At 37.8% G+C, this 23,783-nt stretch overlaps 1 protein-coding gene across 1 annotated transcript in view; it reads right to left on the bottom strand.

The window, feature by feature from the left end:
* LOC150109717 (uncharacterized) overlaps positions 1-23,783 on the bottom strand; it is a 490,804-nt gene that overhangs the window by 116,358 nt on the left and 350,663 nt on the right. The window contains exon 19 of the mRNA XM_090403072.1: positions 12,931-13,325. Coding sequence (XP_090259198.1) covers positions 12,931-13,325 — 395 coding nt within the window. The remainder of the gene's footprint in view (positions 1-12,930; positions 13,326-23,783) is intronic.

Here is a 23,783-nt window from a genome sequence, read left to right as displayed (position 1 = left end):
ATTTACCTTAGTCCTCTGGAACAGTCTTTCTCATAACGTGTTTCATAACTTTGACTTCCAGCTGTTTAAGTAAAATTTCAATAAATTTCTTCTTTCACAATCCTTATCTGCACCTCATACACAGGACTGATGTGCTATAGGTTCATGTACCTCTCATGTGTCGGATAAAAAACACCATGATACTTTCAGACTTTGCAAAGGTATTTGACAGAATACATGGAAAAACTATTACAAAAAGTGGAGCAAATGGGAATAGATAAGACGCTGACATGGATAGGAGGGTGGCCGACACCAGATAGTGGTATATGGTAGGGTGGAATGTAGGAGATGAGGGTGATGGAGTGCCTCAAGGCTCTGTACTAGGATACTACTCTTTAATTTGTACATTAATAATATAGAGAATGATTTACATCCAAATATTCAGTTTTCACTGATGATATAAAACTTGAAACAGCAATAGCTGATAAAGATGATGTGATTATCTTGCAGAATAATTAAAATAAATTGGCAATGTGGTCAAAATATAAGGTTATGCAATTCTCGTAGACAAGCTTATATGTTGGTTATGCATTACTAAATCACTTAAGGAATTGACAACTCAGATAAGAATATAAATTAAATTACACTTTAATAAATATTTCTGATATTTCGGCAACGCCATGTTGCCATCTTCAAAAGAAACTTGCAAAAAAGGCACGTGCACGTAGGCACTACAACACAGTAACTGAGAAGGAAATGATGAAGCTATTGTTCTCCTAAAAGTCCTGATGGTGCTCCCTAGTGGGGGCTAAGTAGGTGTTCTTGGCTGTTGGGCTGAAGGTCAGCTGATGTAAGCCACCCAAATTTGAGGCAATCATATACAACCAAATTTGTTGAGGTTTGGAGAGTTTCTTAGGGCTGAGGCTGACTCCATGAATAGGCTTTCGAATTTGTATTTGCTACGGTGTATTACTGTAGCTTTCTTCCACCGTATTCTGTGGCATGTATCCAGAGAATGGTCTGCAAGACCAGAGTGGCTGTACTTGTGAAACCGGATGTAGTCCTTGTGTTGAAATTCTGATATTCGCTGTCCTGCCTGTTTAGCCAAAGTAAGACAGTTTACAGCTGCAAGGGACCTGGTATGCACCAGGTAGGTCTAGGAGAAGTGTTTGGTCTTTAGTGGAGATAATAAGGGATCCCAGTTTTCTTTATGGTCTGTAACAGGAGGTCAAGTCATGATTTTTAAAATTTTGGTAATTTTTTCCGAGGTGCCTCGGATGTAGGGAATGGTGATGGATTTAGAGTAATCCTTGTTGAGAAGGGGGGGGGGGGGTTTGTTGGTTTCAATATTTTTTGGATTTTTTTTTTTTTTTGGGGGGGGTAGTCATTGGCTGAAAAAGTGTTGAGGATATGATTTAGTTCAGTGCCTTGTCGTTAGAACAGATTAGTTTAGCCTTGTTGTATAGTGTTTTCAACCACTCCATATTGTTGTGATGGAGGGGTGATGGGATTGTTGATGAATGTACCTTCCTGTATGGGTGGGTGGGTATTCTATAAACTGAGAAAACCGAGGTACCATCAGGCTGGCGGGTGACTAGTGTGTCTAGGAAAGGGAGGCTGTTGTTTTCCTCCTTTTCCAGAGTGAACTTGATTCTGGGGTGTTGGTTGTTTAAGTGTGTTAAGAAGGAGAGCAATGTATCAGAGCCATGTGGCCAAATGGCGAACACATCAACGTAGCGAAGCCATATGGTTGGTTTTTGTAAGGCAGAGGCTAAGGCTTTTTCTTCAAAGGTCTCCATAAAGAATTACATCAATAAAATTGGCCAAGGGTGGGGAGAGTTCTGAACTCATAGCTGTCTCCTCTATTTGTTTGTAGAATTTTCCGTGCCAAACGAAATAGCCTGAGTTCATTGTGAATGAAATAGGGCTAAGATATCAGGAGAAAATTTAGCTTGGATTAACTCTAAAGTTTTCTTGAGTGGGACATTTGTGAATAAGGAGGAGACGTCAAAGCTGACCATTATCAGTATGTCAGTATGTTGGAGTGTAAGGTTTCTATGCTGGCTTTGAAGTGGGCTGAGTTTTTTATGTGTGATGGTGTGTTGCCAGTATAGCATGCGAGTGCTTTGTCATACACATTTAGACAATCAAATTAAATAATTATTTAATTTGATTGTATAAATGTGTATCAATTTAGCCTTCAGCCATTACAACTATCTAATTCTGTCTTTAAGTTACATATATTTACCATTTCTATAACCGACAAATGTCATTCCACATATTCTTTTTAGAGTAAGAGTAAAAATTGTTGTTCTACCACTCTTCTTCACTATCTTCTTCTTATGCTCTCTGACAGAGCCTGGTTAAGTGAAATGGTAAACTCATGCTATGTATCCTTTCTTTTAGGCTTAGGTTTATTGCATCTAGTGCACCTGTAACTTACCTTATATTGGTGAAATTGGACGTACAAAAAGAACTATATGTAAAAAAGAACACAAAAGACACATTAAATATAACAATTTTGGTGAAGCAGGCCTCTCAGATCACGCTCTCAGCACCTTACACCAAATTGATTGGAAAAGCACCCGCTCTTTACACCATACAAAAACCTGGTATGAAAGAAAATTTAAAGAAGCCTGCTGAATTCTGATTAACCACCCGAATATCAACAATAATGGTGGCATAAAAATTCCAAGAATCTGGATGGCACATATTCAGCCTACTTAATATTTAGTATCTAGCATACTTTAGGACTTGAAGCAACCTTCAGCTAGTATTGGAAACTATTCCATACCAACTGGTTGAAATTTATATATATAATCATGTTTTTAACATATATATATATATATAAACATGTTGCTCTCCAGCCCAATGTAATTTTGTAACCAATAGATAATAATAATAGTAAAGTTGATGTAGTAAAGGTTTATTTAGTTATTTTTTTTTTCACTACAGGTCAGGCCAAAAATTGTTGTAATGGTTTCAGTAACGTTAGCAAACCATGTAGATTGTAGTGCAGTTTGTTTCTCTGTATATAGTGTATATGCTCCAGAAGATGACCTTGATATGAAGGTCGAAACTTCGAGTGTTGATTTTGGTTTTATTAAACTAAAGTTTTACTCAAACAAGGTAGTTGTTCTCCATAATTTTCCAAAATGTATCGTGCTATGTATCTTATGCATGTCCTACAGTTATCTAATAAACTTTAATTATTCTTTCTCATTAGCTGCCATAAGATCATCAGATTACAGTAATTAATGAGTCTTATAGCATTATGATACAATCTCTCTACTTAGTTATCCTTCTCTGAATATGCACTTGATTTTATTGACATCCATCAAAAACCTTAGTGAGAAGCTGGGAGCCAGTGGCCTGCCTAACTAAGAGAAAGAAATAATGATATTATTTCTTTCTCTTATGAGTGAAGCATCTATTTACTACTACACTACTACTATTATTATTATTTGGGACCTCCAAGGGGTCACAAGGCTTACCATGAGAGGCCCATCTTAAACAACAGGAAAAGAAAAATCTTTCACACCACTCCTTAAACCTATTCACTGCCTGCACATTTTCCTGTCATGTTGTAAAATTCAATGTAGCTTGGAATTTTACAAGCACTTTACATCGACTTTTACAGAGGTCACATCTCAAAAGTTTGTAATGTAAAAATATCCTTGTATAATGGAAGTATATAATCCTATGGAAAATTTAACCTGCCCCAAAATGTAGTAAACAAGCAATGGTTAGAGTTAGTAACAAATGAAAATGCTGTATCACTGGAAACTATATATCTTTGTTTTAACTAAATGTTTTGAAAACCTTTGTTTACATGCTCTGTATATGCCAACCGTCAAGATCGTTATTAAAAGGGGTCAACGCAAATCACGCGAAGTTCCAGTGTCCGACTAATCGGATTTTTGCAGTAGACCAGGAGAAGAAAGAACGGGTCGGCCTAAACAGAAGATCAAGGAGTCGCGCTGAATTCTCTGGGGGTCTCAACCCTTCGTGCAAGGTTCTGGAGAAGGTGAAATAAAAGGGCGCCAGAAAGAACATCAGATATCGACAGTTGGAATTAGAGGACACAACTATACAACACGGTCCCACCAGAGGTCAAGGAATGAAGAGAGGATCGCTGATGAATATACTGGAGGCACTTTAGATCGGATGTCATTGCAGCGGGAGATCACCAAACCAGTAACCGCAGAGCAAACTTCAAGCGCCGGAAAACTTGCACCGCCACCTGGATCGCCTGTGCTCCGTATGCTGAAACCTCTTCCCCAAGCTATTGAGTGCCGAAAATTTGCATTCCAAAGCCCACCACCATCCTGACAGATGCCAGTGAAGCAAAGTCTAGGAACTCTAGTGCCGACCCTTGAATGAGTGCGTGACACAGATAACAGATCCTATGTGAGTTATTCCTTTTTACATGTCCTGTAATTCTTTTATGTAATCTAGGAGAAATAATTTAGATGGACTGAAATAGCAGTGTATACGAGAAGGTTTCTGCTTGTTAATGAGTGGAATACTCTTGTGTAATAACTTGATTTAGCATGTTAACTTCTTTATGAATAGATTAGAGTTTTGATACAATTAGCGGAAAAGTAAATGAGTATTTATGCTGTAAAATTTGCTTAGAGTTGAAAAGGGAAGTTTTAATGCTATAGTTTTTCAGATAGGTTGAGAAAGTAACCTCCCTGTTGTTTGATGTACTTTTGTATTAATGTAAATAAATGTGTTTTATTTATATGTCAACAAAGTGCTGCCTGATCTTTTGCTTACAATGCACTGTTCCTAAATAAACACAGACCTGAGAGCAGAAAACAGATAAGATATTAGAAGCGTAATTTAAATACTTATGAACCACAACTGTTTATGCTATTTTGATTGAAGGAATTTATGCTAGAGAGTGAGAGAGAGATCTACTGGCCGCATTACTAAGTCTTATGCCAAGAAAAGATTACTAATGGTGCAGTCTAACAAATAAATTTTCCAGTGCTCATAGGCATACGACAAATAGTGCAAAAGGTAGAATAGATGGTTGTACGAAAGAATGAGCCACTAAGGAGACAACAAAATAAAGTAGTAATAATATAAACAGGCAAATATATAGAGAAAACTATACAATACAAATATAGAGCATCTATTACAATGTAACAAATCCCTTGATCCAACCATCCAACATGTAAAAAAAGGCACTTCTTACCTCCCACTCACCACCTCTTCTAAACAGTTCAAGGGATGGCTTCTTTTCTTATTATTATTATTGTTCCGGGAAACTCCAAGGAGTTGACAGATTCATCGAGGGAGGCCCTAACATCATGTCTGGAACAACCATTCAACATTCACACAGTATATATCATATCTTGCCTTGAACTCATTCATGGTCGTAGCACCCACAACAGACTCTGGAAGCTTATTCCACTCATTCACCACTCTCCAAGTAAAAAACCTAGCTCTAACACCATTGTCAACCACGCTCTTGCCCAGCTTCCATGCATGGCCCCTAGTCCTCCCACCACCAGTCATATTTTCAAAAATATCTTGTGGATCAATCTTATAAAAACCCTTCAGTAATTTGAATGTCTCAATCATATCACCCCTCCTTCACCTATCGTCCAATTTCTGCAACCCACAAATCTTCAACCTATTCTCATAAGGTTCATTCCACGGACCTGCTATCATCTTGGTCACTCGTCTCTGGACCTCTCCACTTCCTCCCCATCACGAAGAAACCCTGGTGCCCATAACTGGGCACAGTAGTCCAGATGGGGTCTTATCAAGGCTCGATACAGAGGAACAACAACTTGTTTGTCTCTGCATGTTAAAGTATTTTTCAGAACCCAAGTGATTTGGTGAGCTGTTTTAGTCACTTTTGCAATGTGCCCTCTAAACTTCAACTCCCTATCCACCAGCACTCCCAAATCCCTGGCCTCATCAATCTCCTGGAGTACGGTTCAACCAATAAGATATACTGCTGCTATTCTTTTCACCCCAAAGTGCATAACCTTACACTTTGCCACATTAAACTGACATCCATTTTTCCTAGCCAGTCCTCCAAACTATCCAAATCATCCTGTAAAATTTTGACATCCTGTGCACTCACAATTGCTCTACCCAACTTTGCATCATCAGCAAACAAGTGAACACTTGCTCTCAAATCCTTTCCAATATCATTGATGAACAAATTGAAAAGCAGTGGTCCAAGAACAGAGCCCAGCGGCACTCCACTAGCCACAAGATGTCTTTTTGACTCCACTCCTGAATAAACCACTCTCTGGTATCTCTCCTTCAACCATCCTCCTATCCATCTCACCAAACCTATATCCATCCCCATCTGCTCCAGCTTACTGATTACGGATCCATGTGGTATGCTATCAAAGGCCTTGGCAAGGTCCAGTAGTATCACTGTAAACCCACTACCCCTATCCAGTTCAGCCGTCACTGTGTTATAAAACGTGAGCAAGTTACTGAGGCATGATCTACCCTTCACAAAACCATGTTGTCCCCCATACAATATCCCATTTTCATCTATCCAATCCTGTATTCTTTTCTTGACTAATTTTTCTAAGACCTTGACAATGATTCCTGATATGCTAATCGGTCGGTAATTTACAACAGCAGTCTTCGAACCACCTTTATGCAGTGGAACTATTTTCCCTTCCTTCCACCCGCTTGGGACTAGCCCAGACCCGAGACTCAAATTAAACAAAATGGTCAAGGGTACTGACAATTCTTTAGCTGCTTCTCGTACTACACGAGCTGGTATACCATCCAATCCCACAGATGTATTAACATTGAGGTTATGCAATAGACTACTCACCTCCTCTTCATTCACCACAATTCCCGTATAATCTACTGGTTTATTCGTTTCTGCAATGTCACCACCTGGATGATATATTCTTGCAAAGTGCTCACTCAGTAACTCAACTATCTCAACTGATTCAGTTACTTCCCTACCATCGGCATTCTTTAAAATCATTCTGCCATGTACATTTTTCCTTTTACTTGCTACATATCTAAAAAACTGTTTAGGATTCTCTTTAGCTTGCATGGCCAATGTTCTTTTGTAATCCTTTTTTGCTTTTCTTACCACACTCGTCATCCTTCTGGCCTGCGCTTTATACAGTTCATGTGCCTGCCAGTCACCTTTCTCCTTAAATTCCCTCCATAGTTGTTTCTTTTTTTGCAGCTCAATCTTAATGGTGTTATTCATCCATTTAACCCCTACTTGATTTATTATTCTGACTCTAGGTATACAGTCAGCCTATACAGTCTGACTCTAGGTATACAGTCTAGGTATACGTTGCTTCATGCAAGCACTTCTTAACTACCTCCCATGCACTATCAACTTCTAGTCCTTGCAGTTGTACATGCTATGGCACTGAGCCAATCAAACTCCTAAGCTTGTCATACTTTCCAGCCCGATAATTCCACATGTACCCTGTCTTAATTGAAAATTCTACACCTTTAGCCACCTCCCAAGTCAAGACCCTATGATCACTCTCACCGATTGGGCAATGTGGTCATATTTGTTACAGCCAAATCCTCAGATGTAATTACTAGGTCAAGCACTCTCTGACCCCTAGTATTTTCCATTACATGCTGTCGCAGATAGTTATCCCTTAATAACCGCATAAAATCCATTTCCTTCTTCCCGTGTGTCCTCTCCTCACTCCAATCAATGCGACCATAGTTGAAATCTCCCATAATAATTACCCTCCTTCCACTCATTTCTTCTATTTGCTTGTGCATACTGTCACCACCATCTTTTCCATCACCTGGTCTATAGCAGCACCCAATTGTATATTTAATTCTGCTAGCCACAATCTCACACCAAATGGCCTCAAATGTGCTCTTTTTTCTATCCTGCAATTCAACTTCTGTTCTCCTTGGCTGTAGCTCATCAGCTATCATCAACAATACTCCTCTCCCCATTTTATTCTCTCTGTCATTCCTGAGCACACTATACCCATCACATTCAATCCCACTAGCTATCTCATCTACAGTCAGCCATGTTTCAGTAATACCAATAACCTGTGGTCTGGAAGTGCCAACCATGGCCAAAAACTCTTCCTTCTTGTTCCTAATACTCCTAGTATTAGTGTACATGAATTTAAGACCCCCATTAGCCCCAACCCTACCTTGATGTCTATTAACTATCCCACTTTGGTTTGTTGTCCTTATTTGCTCTAGCATATTATATTCATTCTTACATTCAACTGCCTCCCTAAGGACTGTATATCTACTTCCCCCCTTAACAAATCTAGTCCTTAACAATTCTTGTTCTACTATATTAAAAATTTTCCCAGTGTCAATCCTGTAAATCCTTCTTAACAGCTTATATGTCTCAATCATAAGTATAAGATATTAGTATATCATAAGTATATACTAATAAATCCAAAATTTTCCTTTTGGATTTATTAGTAGACCATAATTATTCATAAATATACAGTTGTCGAGACATTTCGCCAGGCTAATTCTGTCTGGCTTCTTCAGGACAAGAAAATAGGTACACTAACATTTACTGGTAAAAAAGAATGGAGTAACAACAGTTAAATTAATTAAAACTGAAAATGATGCATAACATCAAGAGCATGGAGTCTTAGTCATTGTTTGTTGATTGTGTTTTATAGTTTTCTGCAAAATTAAATTCTGCTAAGCTTAGTGAATTTATTAAGCTTTACCAAATGTCTTTCAGTATCATGCCTTGATTTCTGTTTAGATTATCTCCTGTCCAGAGTACCACTGCAGCTTCTTTAAAGTTTCTACATCTGAAATCTTCTTCAATGTAAGGCATGGTTCGAAACTGAGAAACGATGGGATAATCCTGAGGTACCTGTTCTGTTGTTGGCATCCCCTATATGTTCTCCCCCCCCCCCCCGGATTTCTAGGCTTCTTGATGTGTCGTGTAATTTGAACAGGTTTGAGGGCAACCCCGATGTTGAAAGACCTCATGAGTTTTACTTTTTTTTTGTTGAAATTGAGCCAGCATAAAGTATGACAATGGACGACGTATACTGAGTGACCAGAGGTTGTTGCTGTGGATTGTTTCTATGGAGAATCTTTTGGATTATATATTTTGGGTAACCATTGCTAACAAGAGTTTGAGATATGAGAGAGAGTTCATCAAGGAGATCTTTTTCTTTTGAGATAATGTTTGTTGCTCTATCTCCACCAGACTAATGGCTTCGGATTTATTTTGGAGAGGAAACTAGAGTCAACTTCTAGTTTTTCCATGAGATCCGAGCAAGGAGGTGACAACGAACTGCCCATGGCTAAGCCATCACGTTGTTCATACATTATGTTATTTACTTTAAAATAGTTTGATTTGAGACAATGGCGGTAAAGCTGAGCAATCTCATGTGGATAGAAATTTTCTATGATCTTGATAACTTTTTCAACTAGTACATTTATGAATAATGACACTACATCTAGGCTTGCAAGTATGTCTGTATTTCAGATGTTAATACCTTGTTAATTTTTCTATGAAATGCTTAGAGTTCTTTATAAAAGAGTCCGATTTCTTTATATTATCTTTCAAAAGACTGACTAGGTATTTAGCTAGTAGATATGTTGGAGAATTTCTACAGTCGACGATCCTCCTTGCGCAGATCTGTTCATGGAAAAACAAGAAGCTGACATCCTCTCCAAAATAAATCCGAAGCCATTAGTCTGGTGCAGATACGTAGACGATGTCTTCATTATTTGGAAAGACACAGAAAGAGCCTTACATGAGTTCCTTAAAAAAATAAATTCTTTCCACCAAAAAATCAAACTGACTTTTTCTCCTGTTTGCTAGTGTCTGCACTCTACAAATTTTCAATCACTCTTCATGATCTGTATTCTACAATTGTGATATTTTAAGACTCTGCTTTGCACTCTGTACACTGTATCAGAATCACAACAGAAATCAAATCTACACACATTAGTCCAAGTGAGGTCTTATCAAGGCCTTGTAAAGTGGCAAAATAACAGCCTTATCTTTACATATCAAAGTTCATTTCAGCAATGAAATTATATTTTGAGATGCATTTGCAATCTTTGCTACAGGGCCACTGAATTTCAACTTCCTATCTACTAATACTCCAAGATCCCTAGCCTGACCAGTTTCTTCTAGAATAATCACACCAATATAATACAACATCATCATCATCAAATTCCTGACATGTACCCTCAAGGGGTGTACAGGATATGATAGTGCCACACGAAAAATTTACATCATTACTAACTTCCTATCTACAATTTTCCTCCAAATCAGTCTGTTACTTGTCAAGACTCCAATATTATCATTATCAGATCTTATATTTCTATCGTCTAAGGCACATTGTACCATATCAATCCACCTATATCTTGGTCTTCCACTGGGTCGTTTTCCTGCCAACCTGGCAAAGAACATTCATTTTGCTAATCTTTCCTCGCCCATTCTGTTTAAGTGACCATATCACTGGGATTAGCTCTGCTAATGCATTCCTGGATGCCGACAAGGTCAAGTTCTTTCCTAATATCCTCCTTTTTAATATGATATTGCCATTGATGCCATCTGTTCATGAGGCTAATCTTTCTGAGGACTCTCATATTTTCTGTCTCTAGTTTTTGGTCAAGTGTTTTACTTCTGACCCAGCTACCAGATCCATAAGTTAAAACTGGTTTGAACACTGTCTTGTATACAACTAATTTAGTGTTCCGACTAATTTCTCTCTTATTCCATATGAATTTATTCAATTGACTTCCTACCATACCAGCTTTGTTGATTCTGTTGTCTATTTCCATATTTAATTTACCGTGTTCACTAAAAATCGTGCCTTAGTAGGTGAAATGTTTTACTTGTTCCACAGGTTCTCCGTTCACAAATGCAGTTGACATTTTCAACAATTCTGCCTATTTTCATTGTCTTTGTCTTTTTAATGCTGACCTTCATACCATGTCTATTACAACAGTTATTCAATTTAGTCAGGGACCCTTGCAAACTTGTAGCGGATTTATTTAGAAGTATAACATCGTCCGTAAAGCAAAGAGCTGACATTAACATCTCCAATTCTGACATCATGTTTAATACCACTTTCCTTCATAATGTGATCCATATAGATAATGAGTAATAGAGGGGATAATGTACATCCTTGTCTCACACCAGATTTAACATTAAACCATCTTCCTGTACTTCCTTCAATTCTAACTGCTGACTCACTACTCAAATAAAGACTAAGTATTGCTTGATATAATGCCCCATTGACACCATATAACTGTAGCGTATTGAATAGCTTCTCTCTTGGCACCTTGTCGTATGCCTTTTCCAGATCGACAAAACTCAAATACAGATCTCTGTTATATTCCCATGCTTTCTCAACTATTTGTCGTAAAGTGAAGATCTAATCCTGACAGCCTCTATTTGGCCTGAATCCAGCTTGTTCTTCACCAAGCTTTTCTTCCACAATTCTTTTCAACCGTTTCTCAAGTATGCTTGCATAGATCTTGCCAGGAACACTCAGTATAATATAACATTGGATATCAAATCATACAAGATTGCACGACTTTCATTTACTGACATTAAACTTGCATCCATTTTTCCATGCCCACAATTCCGGCCTATTCAAATCATTCTACAAATACTGTATATATGCTGCACTCCTGATTATCTCATATATCTTTGAACCATCAGCAAATAACTGTATGTCGCATGCCAAATCCTTCCTAATGTCATGAATGTACAGACTGAATAACAATGAATCAAGGATTGATCCTTGTTGCACACAACTGGTTACCTTGAATATTGCAGATTCATCCTCTCCCCCCACATACAAATTTTTGATATCTCTCAGCCCAGCCATTCTCTTATCCATGCCAATACTTTATAATTTATAATCCAGTTCCATATTTTCCAATTTATGCAACAGTTTTCCATGCTGTATTCTGTCAAAAGCCTTAGCAAAATGTGAAAGTTTCATGGTATCCATTCCCCTTGTCTAACTCAATGGTAACATTATTACAGAATGTGAGGAAGTTGCAAAAACATGACCTTTCCTTAATAAACCCGTGCTGTTCGTTGCAGAGTAGAGATTCACTGTCAACCTATTTCTGAATATGAGGCCTAAGCAACTTTTCCAAAATCTTCACCACCACTCCAGAGATACTAATAGGTTAGATATATCAGTCCTTACACCACCTTTATGCAATGGAATTACCATACATTCTTTCCACTCTTGTGGAATCTTCCCTGTTCCAAGATTCAAATTATATAGCCTGGTCAAAGAAATGGGCAATTCAACTGAGCACTCTTTTAGCATCCATGCTGATATCCCATCAGACTCTATTGCAGAATTCTTATTCAGTTTACACAACAGCTCTAATACCTCTTACTGATACACCCAAGTTCCTTCACCAGTGAAGAGGTAGCAGTGAGCTCAATGTTGCATATACCAAGTTGATAGCTTTTAGCAAAATGGACACTCACTTAGTTGAACAACTTCTTCATCTGTCACCTTCACACCATTTGATAGGATATGGATATTAGAAATGTTTTGAGACTAGAAAGTGTTGAAGAAATGCTTCTGAACTCCTTCCCTCATTTGAAATAGTTTGGACATGAGAGTGAACTTAGAATACCAAGAAGAATTGAACGAAAAGTGAGGGGGGGGGGAGGTCAAAAGGAAGATGACAGAAAAGGTGGAGAGACCAGATAAAATTTACAAAAAAGAAACTTGAGCTGGAACAATGTTTATGAAGAAATAACAATTAACGATAGAAAGAAACAGAGCTCACATCTGCTTGATTTGACAGTTTCTATTAGAGCAGTTGTTGATTAAGAATATTTAACACTACTATTACTTCTGCACTTGGAAATGCAAAAATGTGATTGCCATCACTAGTGAAATAATAAAACAATAAATATTAGGTTCTAAAGACTGCTAATAAGATATAAACCTAGAAACTTAGTTACATTACTAAGTTTACCTTTTCTTCCAGTGAATTTAAAGCTTCTTCAGGTTCTAAATCCTCTGCAAAATTTAGAGATGATTCTACAGAAGAGGCAAGCATTTCTGAATCTGACCACCTTCTTCTAATTTTGGGAGAATTACTGGCATTAATATAATAATCCCTTTTGTATCTATTTGGATCTATACTTTTTAATCCACAATCTACTTTATTGCTGATATCAGAAACTAAAAGAATATTATCTAGAGGCTCTTTTTCTTCTAACAACTTTGGTTCTAATTCCAAATATCTTTCTCTCGTTATCATATCTACTTTTCTTCCTAATCTTTTGGCTATGCTATCTGCACTATAAGGATTATTAGAAAGTGGAATGGCATTCAACCATTTTTTATGTTCACGTTCAGCAATTGTTCCTGAAAGGGGGGAAAAAAAACATTTTTTGGAAAATTTATGTAACAATACTTAAAACATTGAAAGTGATGAAAATAATATTTTTATCACATTCATATTTTTAAGACCATCTTAATATTTATAAAAATCCACCAATAATTATATTTTTTATAAACAAACCTGAAAATGCATAATATAATTTTTGCTCCATATTTAAATAATGCAAGAGAAAGTTTTTAATTACTGCTATGGATAATTATGACAAGAAAACTTTAAGGTCTCATTGATAACAAAAAATGCTTATGTTGTATGTAGTTTCATCAGCAAAACAGCAGATTGATTTAGCAAACAACAGGAGGTCACTGATATAAAAGAGCAGGTGAAAGAATATCATTCCATATACCAGCATTAGTTAAATATTTAAGGAAAAAATCCATCCACTATCATCACATGAAATTAGTAACCAGAGAGTAAGCTGGTAGTATATAACATCTACTGGCTAACTGCTATCCCTGCATTTTTGTGGTGCAGTCCATTTCTACCCTGAAGGAAGGAAGATCTGGAGTAAGTCAGTGAACATTTCCGGTTGACACGCTTACGTGTTGGACGTCATTCATAACTTATTTAATGGTATTACAACACCAAGCAAAACTAAAGTATAAAAGGATTCCTTTTAACTGACATATTTTGTTGGATTTCAAACCAGCATCCTCAGAGCAAAACAACGTGTTACAGTTTATGCACAACAATAAGTTAAATATTCAATTTGTAATGAAAAAGAGATTTGAAGTCCTAATTTGGCACTCTCCAATGAATAAAAAGTATCACATTTGCAGAGGAGTTGAGTTTAAGATCCTAAGGATAAGCTCCATCCAAGGATAAACCCCCATCCTCTAGCATATCCTGGAGTGTGTGAAATTCCCTGTGACTTAGCCTACTATAGACAGACATGAAGATCCATTAATACCCACTTAGGAGAACATAAATACATTTGCAACCATCACTATGGCATGTCAGGACTGGCAGATGATGCTTTGGACAGCCCCCCCCCCCACTTCACATAGGATTAGATGGAAGAAAACCAATGTGCTATACAGAAATCATCACAGGTAGAAGTCCCATTTTTAGAGTCAGAAATGGCTCTATGAAGCATTCTCCTAACTTCAACAAGTATGGCTACATTAATCCACTAAAAATTTGGGAGATAGTCATCTTAAAATAGACTTCTATATGACTGTGATGCTTCTTATAAAACATTAGAGGGCACCAAATTAGGATTTTAAATTTTTTCTCCATTACAATTTGAATGAATGTTTCACTTACTCGTTGTCACATAAACTGTAACATGTTGTTTTGCTTTGAGGGGGATGGTTTGAAATCCAGCAAAATATAAGCCAGTTAATAAACACCTTTTATAATTTAGTTTTGTTTGGTGTAGTAATACTATTAAAATAAGTTACGAATCAGTGAACATCAGTGCAAAGAATATCTTCCTTCCTAGTATCTACTTACTTGTTTCATACAGATAATGAGAATGGATAGCATGTTGATTAGAAGGATTGGAGATTGGCTCTCTGAACGATACCAAGTTGTACATAATGGGGAAATGTCTCAAAAAAGGAAGATAACCAGTGGTCTTCCACAGAGTTCTGTTCTTGGGCATCTCCTGTTCATTTGTTAATGATATTTCATGTAGATTGATAGGGGATCTAAAGCTTGTTTGCTGTTAATGATGCTGGAGGGAATTATAAGTGGCACTACTGATGTTAATTCCCTTCAGGAAAATCTGAACAGACTTCTAGCTTGGACAAATGAGAGGGGTTATACTTGAATTAAATGCAACGTGTTGCATTTTGGAATGCAGACACACAAGGCTGTGTACTATATTGATGGAACTGTGCTTCAGGAAGTGGATGAGATTCAGGATCTGGGAGTGATGTTCAGCATATGCTGAAGTTTATTATTATACGGGCACCTAAATGGAATCCGAAGACATCACGGGAGACCCAATCTATGATACCTCTCCTTGAACTCATTAACAGACAAAGCACTTACAACTGACTCTAGCAACCCATTACACTCATTCACAACTCTCCAAGCAAAAATTCTAGTCCTCACACCCCTACTAACCACACTTTTATTCGACTTCTAGGTATGATGCCTTGTTTTGGTTCCTCTAGTATTGAAAGATTTCCCTCGCATCAATCCTATAAAACCTTTAAACAATTTAAATGTTTCTATTATATTCTCTCTTTTTCTTCTATCAACCAACTTCTGCAATTCACACACCATCAATTTATTCTCATAAGGAACATTACACAGCCACTCACCTCTGAATCCTCTCCACCACTTCCTCATCCCCCAAGAAACCCAGGGGACCAGATTTGAGAACAGTAATTCAGATGTGGGCATATCAAGGACTTATAAAGAGGAATAACAACTTTCTTATCTCTACTTGTTAATGTGTTCTTCAATGGCTAAGTAATCTTATGGGCTACCTTAGCAATATATCCTATAAACTTTAACTCTCTGTTTACCACTACCCCTAAATCTCTAGCATCATCTCTTTCCTAGAGTACTGATCCATCAATGTGAGACATGGCTAGTAATCTAAGTTATTTGTTCCAAAATGCATAACTTTACATTTCTCTACATTAAGCTGACACCCATTATCTTTTGCCCATACTGACAGCATATATTTAAATCGTTCTGCAAGATCTCCATATCACATTGATTAACTATCACTCTACCTAATTTCACATCATCAGCAAACAACTGAGTATTTCCTTTCATTCCTATAACATTTATATACAAAATAAACAGCAAAGGTCCCAGCAGTGAACCTTGCGACACAACACTAGTTGATGGTTTTCGCCTCGATCTTACTCTTCCATATACCATTTTTTGATATCTGTAGGACAGCCACCCTCTTATCCAAAGCAATGTTATATTCATCCCCATTTGTTCTAATTTGCATAACAGAGTTCATGTGGTATTCTCTCACATGCCTTTGCAATATCCAGCAAAATCATTGTGTAACCATTTCCTTTATCCAACTCAGCTGTTACACTATTATAAAAAGTTAATTACTAAGGCATAACTGGCCCTCTACAAAGCCATGTTGACCCTCATACAATATCATATTTTTATCTACCCATTCTTGAATTCTCTTTTTCACCAATTTTTCTAGTACTTTTACCTCCATGCCTGAGATGCTGATTGATCAATAATTTGTTAATGCAGTCTTAGAACCTCCCTTATGCAAAGGAATAATTTTGCCCTCTTTCCACCCCCATGGAACTATACCAGAGTTGAGACTTCAATTAAACAAACTTAGTCAAAAGGTATTGCTAGCTCCCTTGCATTCTTGCAAAACCTTAGTTGATATCCCATCTAATCCCACAGTTGTATTTACATTCAGATTCAATAATATCCTTGGAACCTCCAATTCACCCACTTCTGTTCCCACATTAGTGTCTTTCACATAAGTTAAAGCAGTAACCTCACTAGGAAGATATACACTTGCAAAGAAGTCACTCAGTAATTCAACTATTTTATCTGCTTCTGTCTCCTCGTGACCATCATCACTCATTAAGGTTAATTTTCCATAGTTGTTTTTCCTCTTACTTAGCACATAATGAAAGAATTCTTTGGGATTTCCTTTGGCTTGCTCGGCTAGATTCTTCTCATAATCTGATTTTGACTTCCTTGCATGAGGTTTATACCGTTCACGAGTTTGCTAGACACCTTTCTCTTTATATACCCTCCACAGCATTTTCTTCTTCAGCAGATCGTGCTTAATGATGTTACTCGTCCATCTAACTTCAACCCAATTAACCCTCCTTATCCTAGGCATACAATTTAATACCGCTCCCTCTAGATGCCCCTTAACTATATCCCATGCACTACTAACATTCTTACCCTGCAGTGTTTTATGCTCTGCCATGACACAGAGTTAAGTTTCTTCGTAAGCATGTCATAATTACCTGCCTTGTGGTTCCATATATATATCCCTACTTGATAGAATATTCCTCATATGTTACAACCTCCCAAGTCACTGCATGGTCACTTTCACCAATCAGAGGCAATGTTGTCACCTTGGTTATGGATAACTCTTCTGATCCTATGACCAGGTCCAATACTCTCCAACCTTAGTCCCCTCCGTCACATACTGCCTTAAGTAATTATCCCTCAGCAAGTGTATAAATTTTATTTCCTTTCTGCCATGTGATCTTTCTTCCTTCTTGTCTATATCTGTGTAGTTGAAGTCCCCCATAATAATCACTCGACCTGTACTCATTGTACTAATTTGGCAATGCATGACTTCCAGATCATCTGTGGAACTCCCTGCCCTATTAGCAACAACCAACTGTATATTTTGTTTTAATGGTCTTAATCTCACACTAAACTGCTTCAAAAGAACAGCCTCCCCCTCCTGCTTAGCTGCTATTATTTTTGGCTGCCATTCATCTGCTATCATCAGCAGTACTCATCCCCCCCTCCCTTTCCTATCTTCTCTGAAAATATTAAATCCATCACATTCTATCACTGTAACTACATCATCTGCTGTTAGCCAAGTCTTACTAAAGCCTATAACTTTTGATGAGATTGCACTAACTAATGCCAAAAACTCCTCCATCTTGTTCCTGATACTTCTGGCATTAGTATATAGAGACTACATCATCCCTTTAGACCCCACCCACATTTACTTCCTGAATTGACTACCCAATTCAATATTTTGCTTCAGAGACTAGATTCCAGACTTGGTCATTCTCACACTCGCTCACCTATGAGTGATTTCACACAAACTCATTTGCTTCCACCCTAATTGCATAAGTTTTTTCATTTATTAATTTGTGCAGCATGCTCGGTGAAGAAAGCTCTTTCTCTCTAGACACCTAACACCAAATTACACCAAATTCATTTAGATGCAGTCCATCAGCATTGTACAAATCCTTCTTTCCATAATCCTACTTCATTCCTTCTACACAATCTACATATAGACGAATTAGCTACCAATGGCCTCCTCCTCAGTTTGCATCTATCATAGCATGGTAGGAGACTTACAATCTTCACCTTTAGTTTCTTACTGTTCAGTTTAGCCTCTCCTAACAACTTCTTTACATCCTCCCTGATAGACTACTTCTCACCTCTCAAATCATTTGTGTCAACCAAGACAATCATTTCCTTCAACTTACCTTTATGCATCCAGATGGTGTAACTAATATCATGAATTTCTGCACCTGGGAAACACAATTTTGTCACATTATCATTAAATAATCCACTAATCTTGATGTTTAGAGGGCCCATTGGAAGTGTTATAGAAACTGTGCATTGTATTGCTGCCATAATGAATATACTGACATTTAGGAATAAGGAGGTAGTTGTGCCACTGTATAAAGCACTGGTTAGACCACACCCAAACTATTGTGCTCAGGTTTAGTTAGCTAGTTTTCCTTGTGATATGGAAAAGTTGGAGAAGGTCTAGAGGTGAGCAACTAAGGTAATTTCAGGACTCTGGAATACTGGCTATGGATAGAGGTTAACGAAATGTAAATTACGGTTTAGTGGATAAGAGGTAAAGAGATGATATAATAGACGTTTAAGTTGGGGAGGGGATTTTATTGGATTAATGAAGAGAGAATTATCAAAAGAGAAAAAGGTGAGAGCAGAAGAATCAGAGGCCATCCCTGGATAATGATGATGATATAGTTGGCTTTATATATTGGAATGGGCAGTGTGTGTGTGTGGCTGTGTATAAAGTACAATATATAGTCTCTCCTGGTCAGTTATTACCTCTGCATTTTCGTGACGTGGTCCATTTCTACCAAAAGTGAAAGACGTTTGGAGGAAATCAGCGAGCATTTTCACTGCAAGGAATATTTTCTTTCAAGTTGGTAGATGACCTTCATTTCCAAATGCTGATGAAACCTGAAGTGGATGATGTTTCAACCTCTTGTTTCTTGCTTACTTGGTTATCATTTTTCCAACTTATACAGTGGCTAACAGAGAAGTAAAGTGTTCCTGCAGTTGATACAGCTCAAATCCTGAAGAGTTTTGAACACTAACAATTTTTCTGGGCTTGATGGATCCTCTTAATGGTGTTCAAAAGTTCTACCACAGAATTAACAACCGTCTTACATCTTATTTTCCAATATTTTCTATTTATTTGACATCTACCCTATAAAATGGAACCAAGCCAATATTTAGCCTATTCAAAAAAAGGTAATAAAAGTTGGCCATTAAACTAATTCTACTGCTCTCACTTCAGTTCTTTCAAAAAATTATTGACAATGTCATTCACAACTAAATTCTTGACCACCTGATTTGTCAATTCTTAATTCACAGTGGATCTCCTTGTGTCCTCTGTATAGAAGTCATGAAAAGGTTTGAAAAACTTATCTTCATATTTTTAGTTATGTGAATTCCAACAACCAAAAGGTTGTAAACCTATAGTACATTAGTATTAATACTGTGGCTGGAATAAGTTAACCCAGAAACCTACACTTTTCAAGCCACTTCCAGCATCTAATAAGTGGGGCAGTGGTCACATATTGGATGAATTATGAAATCCAACTACAATCTAAATATATTTACGTAGGAGATGAATTTTGTCATAAAATATGACACTACTACCATGCTTATTGGAGTTCCATGCTTGGTTTCTAGAGCAGGGTTTCCAAACTGTGTAAAAATAAATATAAAATACAAAAAAAAAAAAACAATAAGAATAGAAAAAAAAATCCTTAGCCTAATCACAATACAAATGTACTATAGGTTTATAAATAAAACTCTCTTGGGTGGGAACAAGATAAAAATATATACTGTACATATAGACACAGGCATTCATAAACATCCACATCCATACTAATGAACTCACACAAAAGGCCCACTTACCAAATTACCATCTTATGGTCTCACTCACTCAATGCAACTGGACTGTCAATATCCTCTGTGGTCATTCCTAGAAGTCATGGTAGACAACTTGTAGGAATGACTAGATTTTCCTGCCATTTATGTACAAGAGGAAAAAAATGGCCTACTTGAGGCCTTTCTCTTCCTCTTCCACATAAATGGCCCTTTCTCACACCAAATCTATAACAGTTTTCCAAGAGTATTCCATTTCTCTTCTTCATTTAACAAATCTTGTGGTGTTCAAATATCAAAGTTAAGAATTTCAATAACCAGTACCTTAAATTCATATCTCCATGCCATTCTTCAATTTTCAATAAGGTGAGGTGAGGATAACCTTATGAATTTCAATGCTACCAAAGACATCCTATCATATTTCTCACAAGAAATCTCACTTCTCTTTCCCTTACCTTCTCTGATAACACTCAGACCTGAGAAGATCACATTCACATCCGCAATCTCATCTGCTTTCAAAAAATTAGATATCCCTTTCTGCTGAAGATACAACTGCTAACATAATCTAAATTACAAATCTGCCTAATTTTAGAATACTACTCACATAGTATTCTTCTGGATGGCATCAAGACCTACATCATTTTCTTGTGTCCATGAGAAAATAAAGTGAATCTGTCCCACCAATTTCATCTTTCTCTGGATCATTTCCTGTAATAAAGATCCCTGTGTTCTCGTTCTCTGTAGGACATCTGTATTAGTCACAGGTTCTGTCCATGAGATTTTCAGAGTTCTCCTATAGCAACACATTTCAAAGACCTCTATCTGTTGTCTTACCCTCTTCTCGTTGGATGTTTATTTTGCACTTGGTTAGACTATAATAAATTTCGTTTCCAATCCTTTATCCAAGTGTAAGCAAACAAAGTTTGTGCCTGAAAATATCGTCAGGATGAGGTAAGGTGGTATATCCCTTGTACCACCTTACTTTGCAGCATCTCCCATAATGCAAAGCACATCTCCTTGCAGACATGTATACTGTTATGCATTAAGGGCCACTACCCAGACCAGTTTCGATCTTTATTGAGGTCTCGTCAGTGGGAGGCAGACCCAAAAAGGTGATACTAAGGCAGAAGCTATGAAGAGGTCATATTTACCTATACGAGTTGCCAACTGGTGTACCACCTTATTATTAAATTACTCTGGATTTAGAGAAAGATGTTGGAAGTTTATTTTGCACTTGGTTAGACTATAATAAATTTAGTTTAATCCTTTATCCAAGTGTAAGCAAACAAAGTTTGAGTCTGAAAATATCTTCAGGACTGAGGTAAGGTGGTACATACCTTGGCAACTCGTAACAAAGGTGGACCAAGCTCTCATCACTCCTTGTCTCAGTATCTCCCATAATGTAAAGCACATCTTCTTGCGGACATATATACTGCTATGCATTACAGGAAGGGCCACTACCCAGACCGGTTTCGACCTTTATTGAGGTCTCGTCAATGGGAGGCAGACCCAGAGTGGAGATGTGCTTTGCATTATGGGAGATACTGAGACAAGGAGTGATGAGAGCTTGGTCCACTTTGCTACGAGTTGCAAAGAGATGTACAACCTTACCTCGGTCCTGAAGATATTTTCAGGCGCAAACTTTGTTTGCTTACACTTGGATAAAGGATTAAACTAAATTTATTATAGTCTAACCAAGTGCAAAATAAACTTCCAAAGAGAGTAAGACAATAGATAGAGCCTTTGACAGAATGGCATGGACAGAACATGTGACAAATACAGATGTCCTACAGAGAATGAGAACACAGAGATCTTTATTACAGGAAATGATCCAGAGAAAGATGAGATTGGTGGGACATGTACTGAGAGGTTCAACAGGACAGAGGATACTAACAGTTTTAGAAGGAAAAATTATGGGAAAAGGATCAAGAGACAAAAAATGAAGGACATGGCTTGAAGATATAAGATCATGGACAGGATCACATGACTATGCAGAAACAAAAAGAAAAGCCACAGACAGAACTGGAAGGACATGGTGCTGCACCCTTTCACCGAGGAAGCTACATGAAGAAGAAGAAGACAGTGCTGGGTCTTATTAGCATTGAAATTGACTAGGTTATCTGAATCCCATTGGAGGATGGCTTGGAGATCAGAATTGAGAGCCATGGTGGTTGATGTTCTGTAGGTTGAGGTGAGTTGTGTGGCGTTCATCATAAGAAAGGGAGGAGGGCAATGTGCTGTCGTCTGCAAAATTGTGTATTGGGTTGGAAGCAAGCTGAAGTAGGTCATTGATATATAGTAAGAGGGTTGGTGAGAGGACAGAACCTTGTAGAACCCTGGCATTAGTTCAATGGTGAGAGGATAAGGAACCATCCACCACCACACGTGTGCATCCGGACAAAAAAGTTGGCAATCAAACTACAGAGGTCTTGAGATAGACCAAACAATGGCAGCTTGCTTAGTAAGCCCTTGTGCCAGACCTGGTCAAATGTCTTGGAGATATCAAGTGCAACTGCTTGAGATTCATCAAACTTCTCCATGGCATTTGTCTAAAGGTGGGTGACATATGCGAGCAGATCTCCTGTTGATCGGCAGTGACGGAATCCATACTGGCAGTCGTTTATTAGATGGGTAGCTTCAAGGTAGTGTGGAGTTGGGAATTGATGATTTTTTTTCCATTACTTTGGACAGGACTGAGGTGAGCGAGATGGGGCAGTAGTTGGATGGCAGTGACTTATCATCCTTCTTGGGAATGGGTTGAATATAGGCCAATTTGCAGGCTGTGGAATAGATACGATTGGAGTAAGACAGTGTATATATGCAACATAGGACAGGAGTCAGTTCTGGTGCACAAACCTTCAGGGAAATTGGAGGAATGCCATCAGGGCCAGAAGACTTTTTTGTATCTAATTTGGACAGTATTTTACTGATCTCTTTTTGGCAAAAGAATATAGTGGGCATTGTATGTTGGGCATCTGGAATGGTTGGGGGAGACATTTGCCGTTCTCAATTATGCATGCATTGGAAGCAAAGTGTGAGGCCAGGTGGCCTGGAGGTGATGATGCAATGGGGCCATCTGGATATGATAGGGGTGGAAACAGTGTCGAGCAGAAGTTACGACCAATTGCTTTGGCGAGAGACTAAAAGGTTCAGCTGACATTTGGACAGGCTGCTGGTTTCCTGCTTTTTGCAATTTCGAACTCTGTTTTGGAAGCATTGATTGTTTTTTTTTGCATTTATTTTAGGCTTGGGTATAAGCTTTAAAGGAGGATGGAGTTCTTGATTTGAGCCAGTAATAGTATGTCTGGTTTTTCATTTGTACAGCCTTGGCGCATATTTTGGAAAACCAGGGTTTAATTAGGGAATGGCAGGTCAGAGTACTGTGGGGAATGTATATTTACATGCTAGTGAGTGGCTTCCGACCTTCCAACCCAAATACATGCACCTAACTTATAACCAAAGGTGCATGTATTTGGGTTGGAAGGTCGGAAGCAATAGTCTAACCATGGGAATGAGGTAGAAGTTGTGGAGGCTGTCCCACTTGTCACTGTTATAATGCCAAATTACTCTTGTATGGGAGTGGCTCAGGGGTGCACCAGTAGTGTCTGCCACCT

The sequence above is a fragment of the Typopeltis vanoorti genome, chromosome 2 (genome assembly GCF_054136105.1).
Source record: "Typopeltis vanoorti isolate ZY-2024b chromosome 2, IOZ_Tvanoo_1.0, whole genome shotgun sequence".
NCBI classification, from domain to species: Eukaryota; Metazoa; Arthropoda; class Arachnida; order Uropygi; family Thelyphonidae; genus Typopeltis; species Typopeltis vanoorti.
Note: the sequence above shows the minus strand (reverse complement) of the source record. Positions and strands in the feature narration are given on the sequence as shown.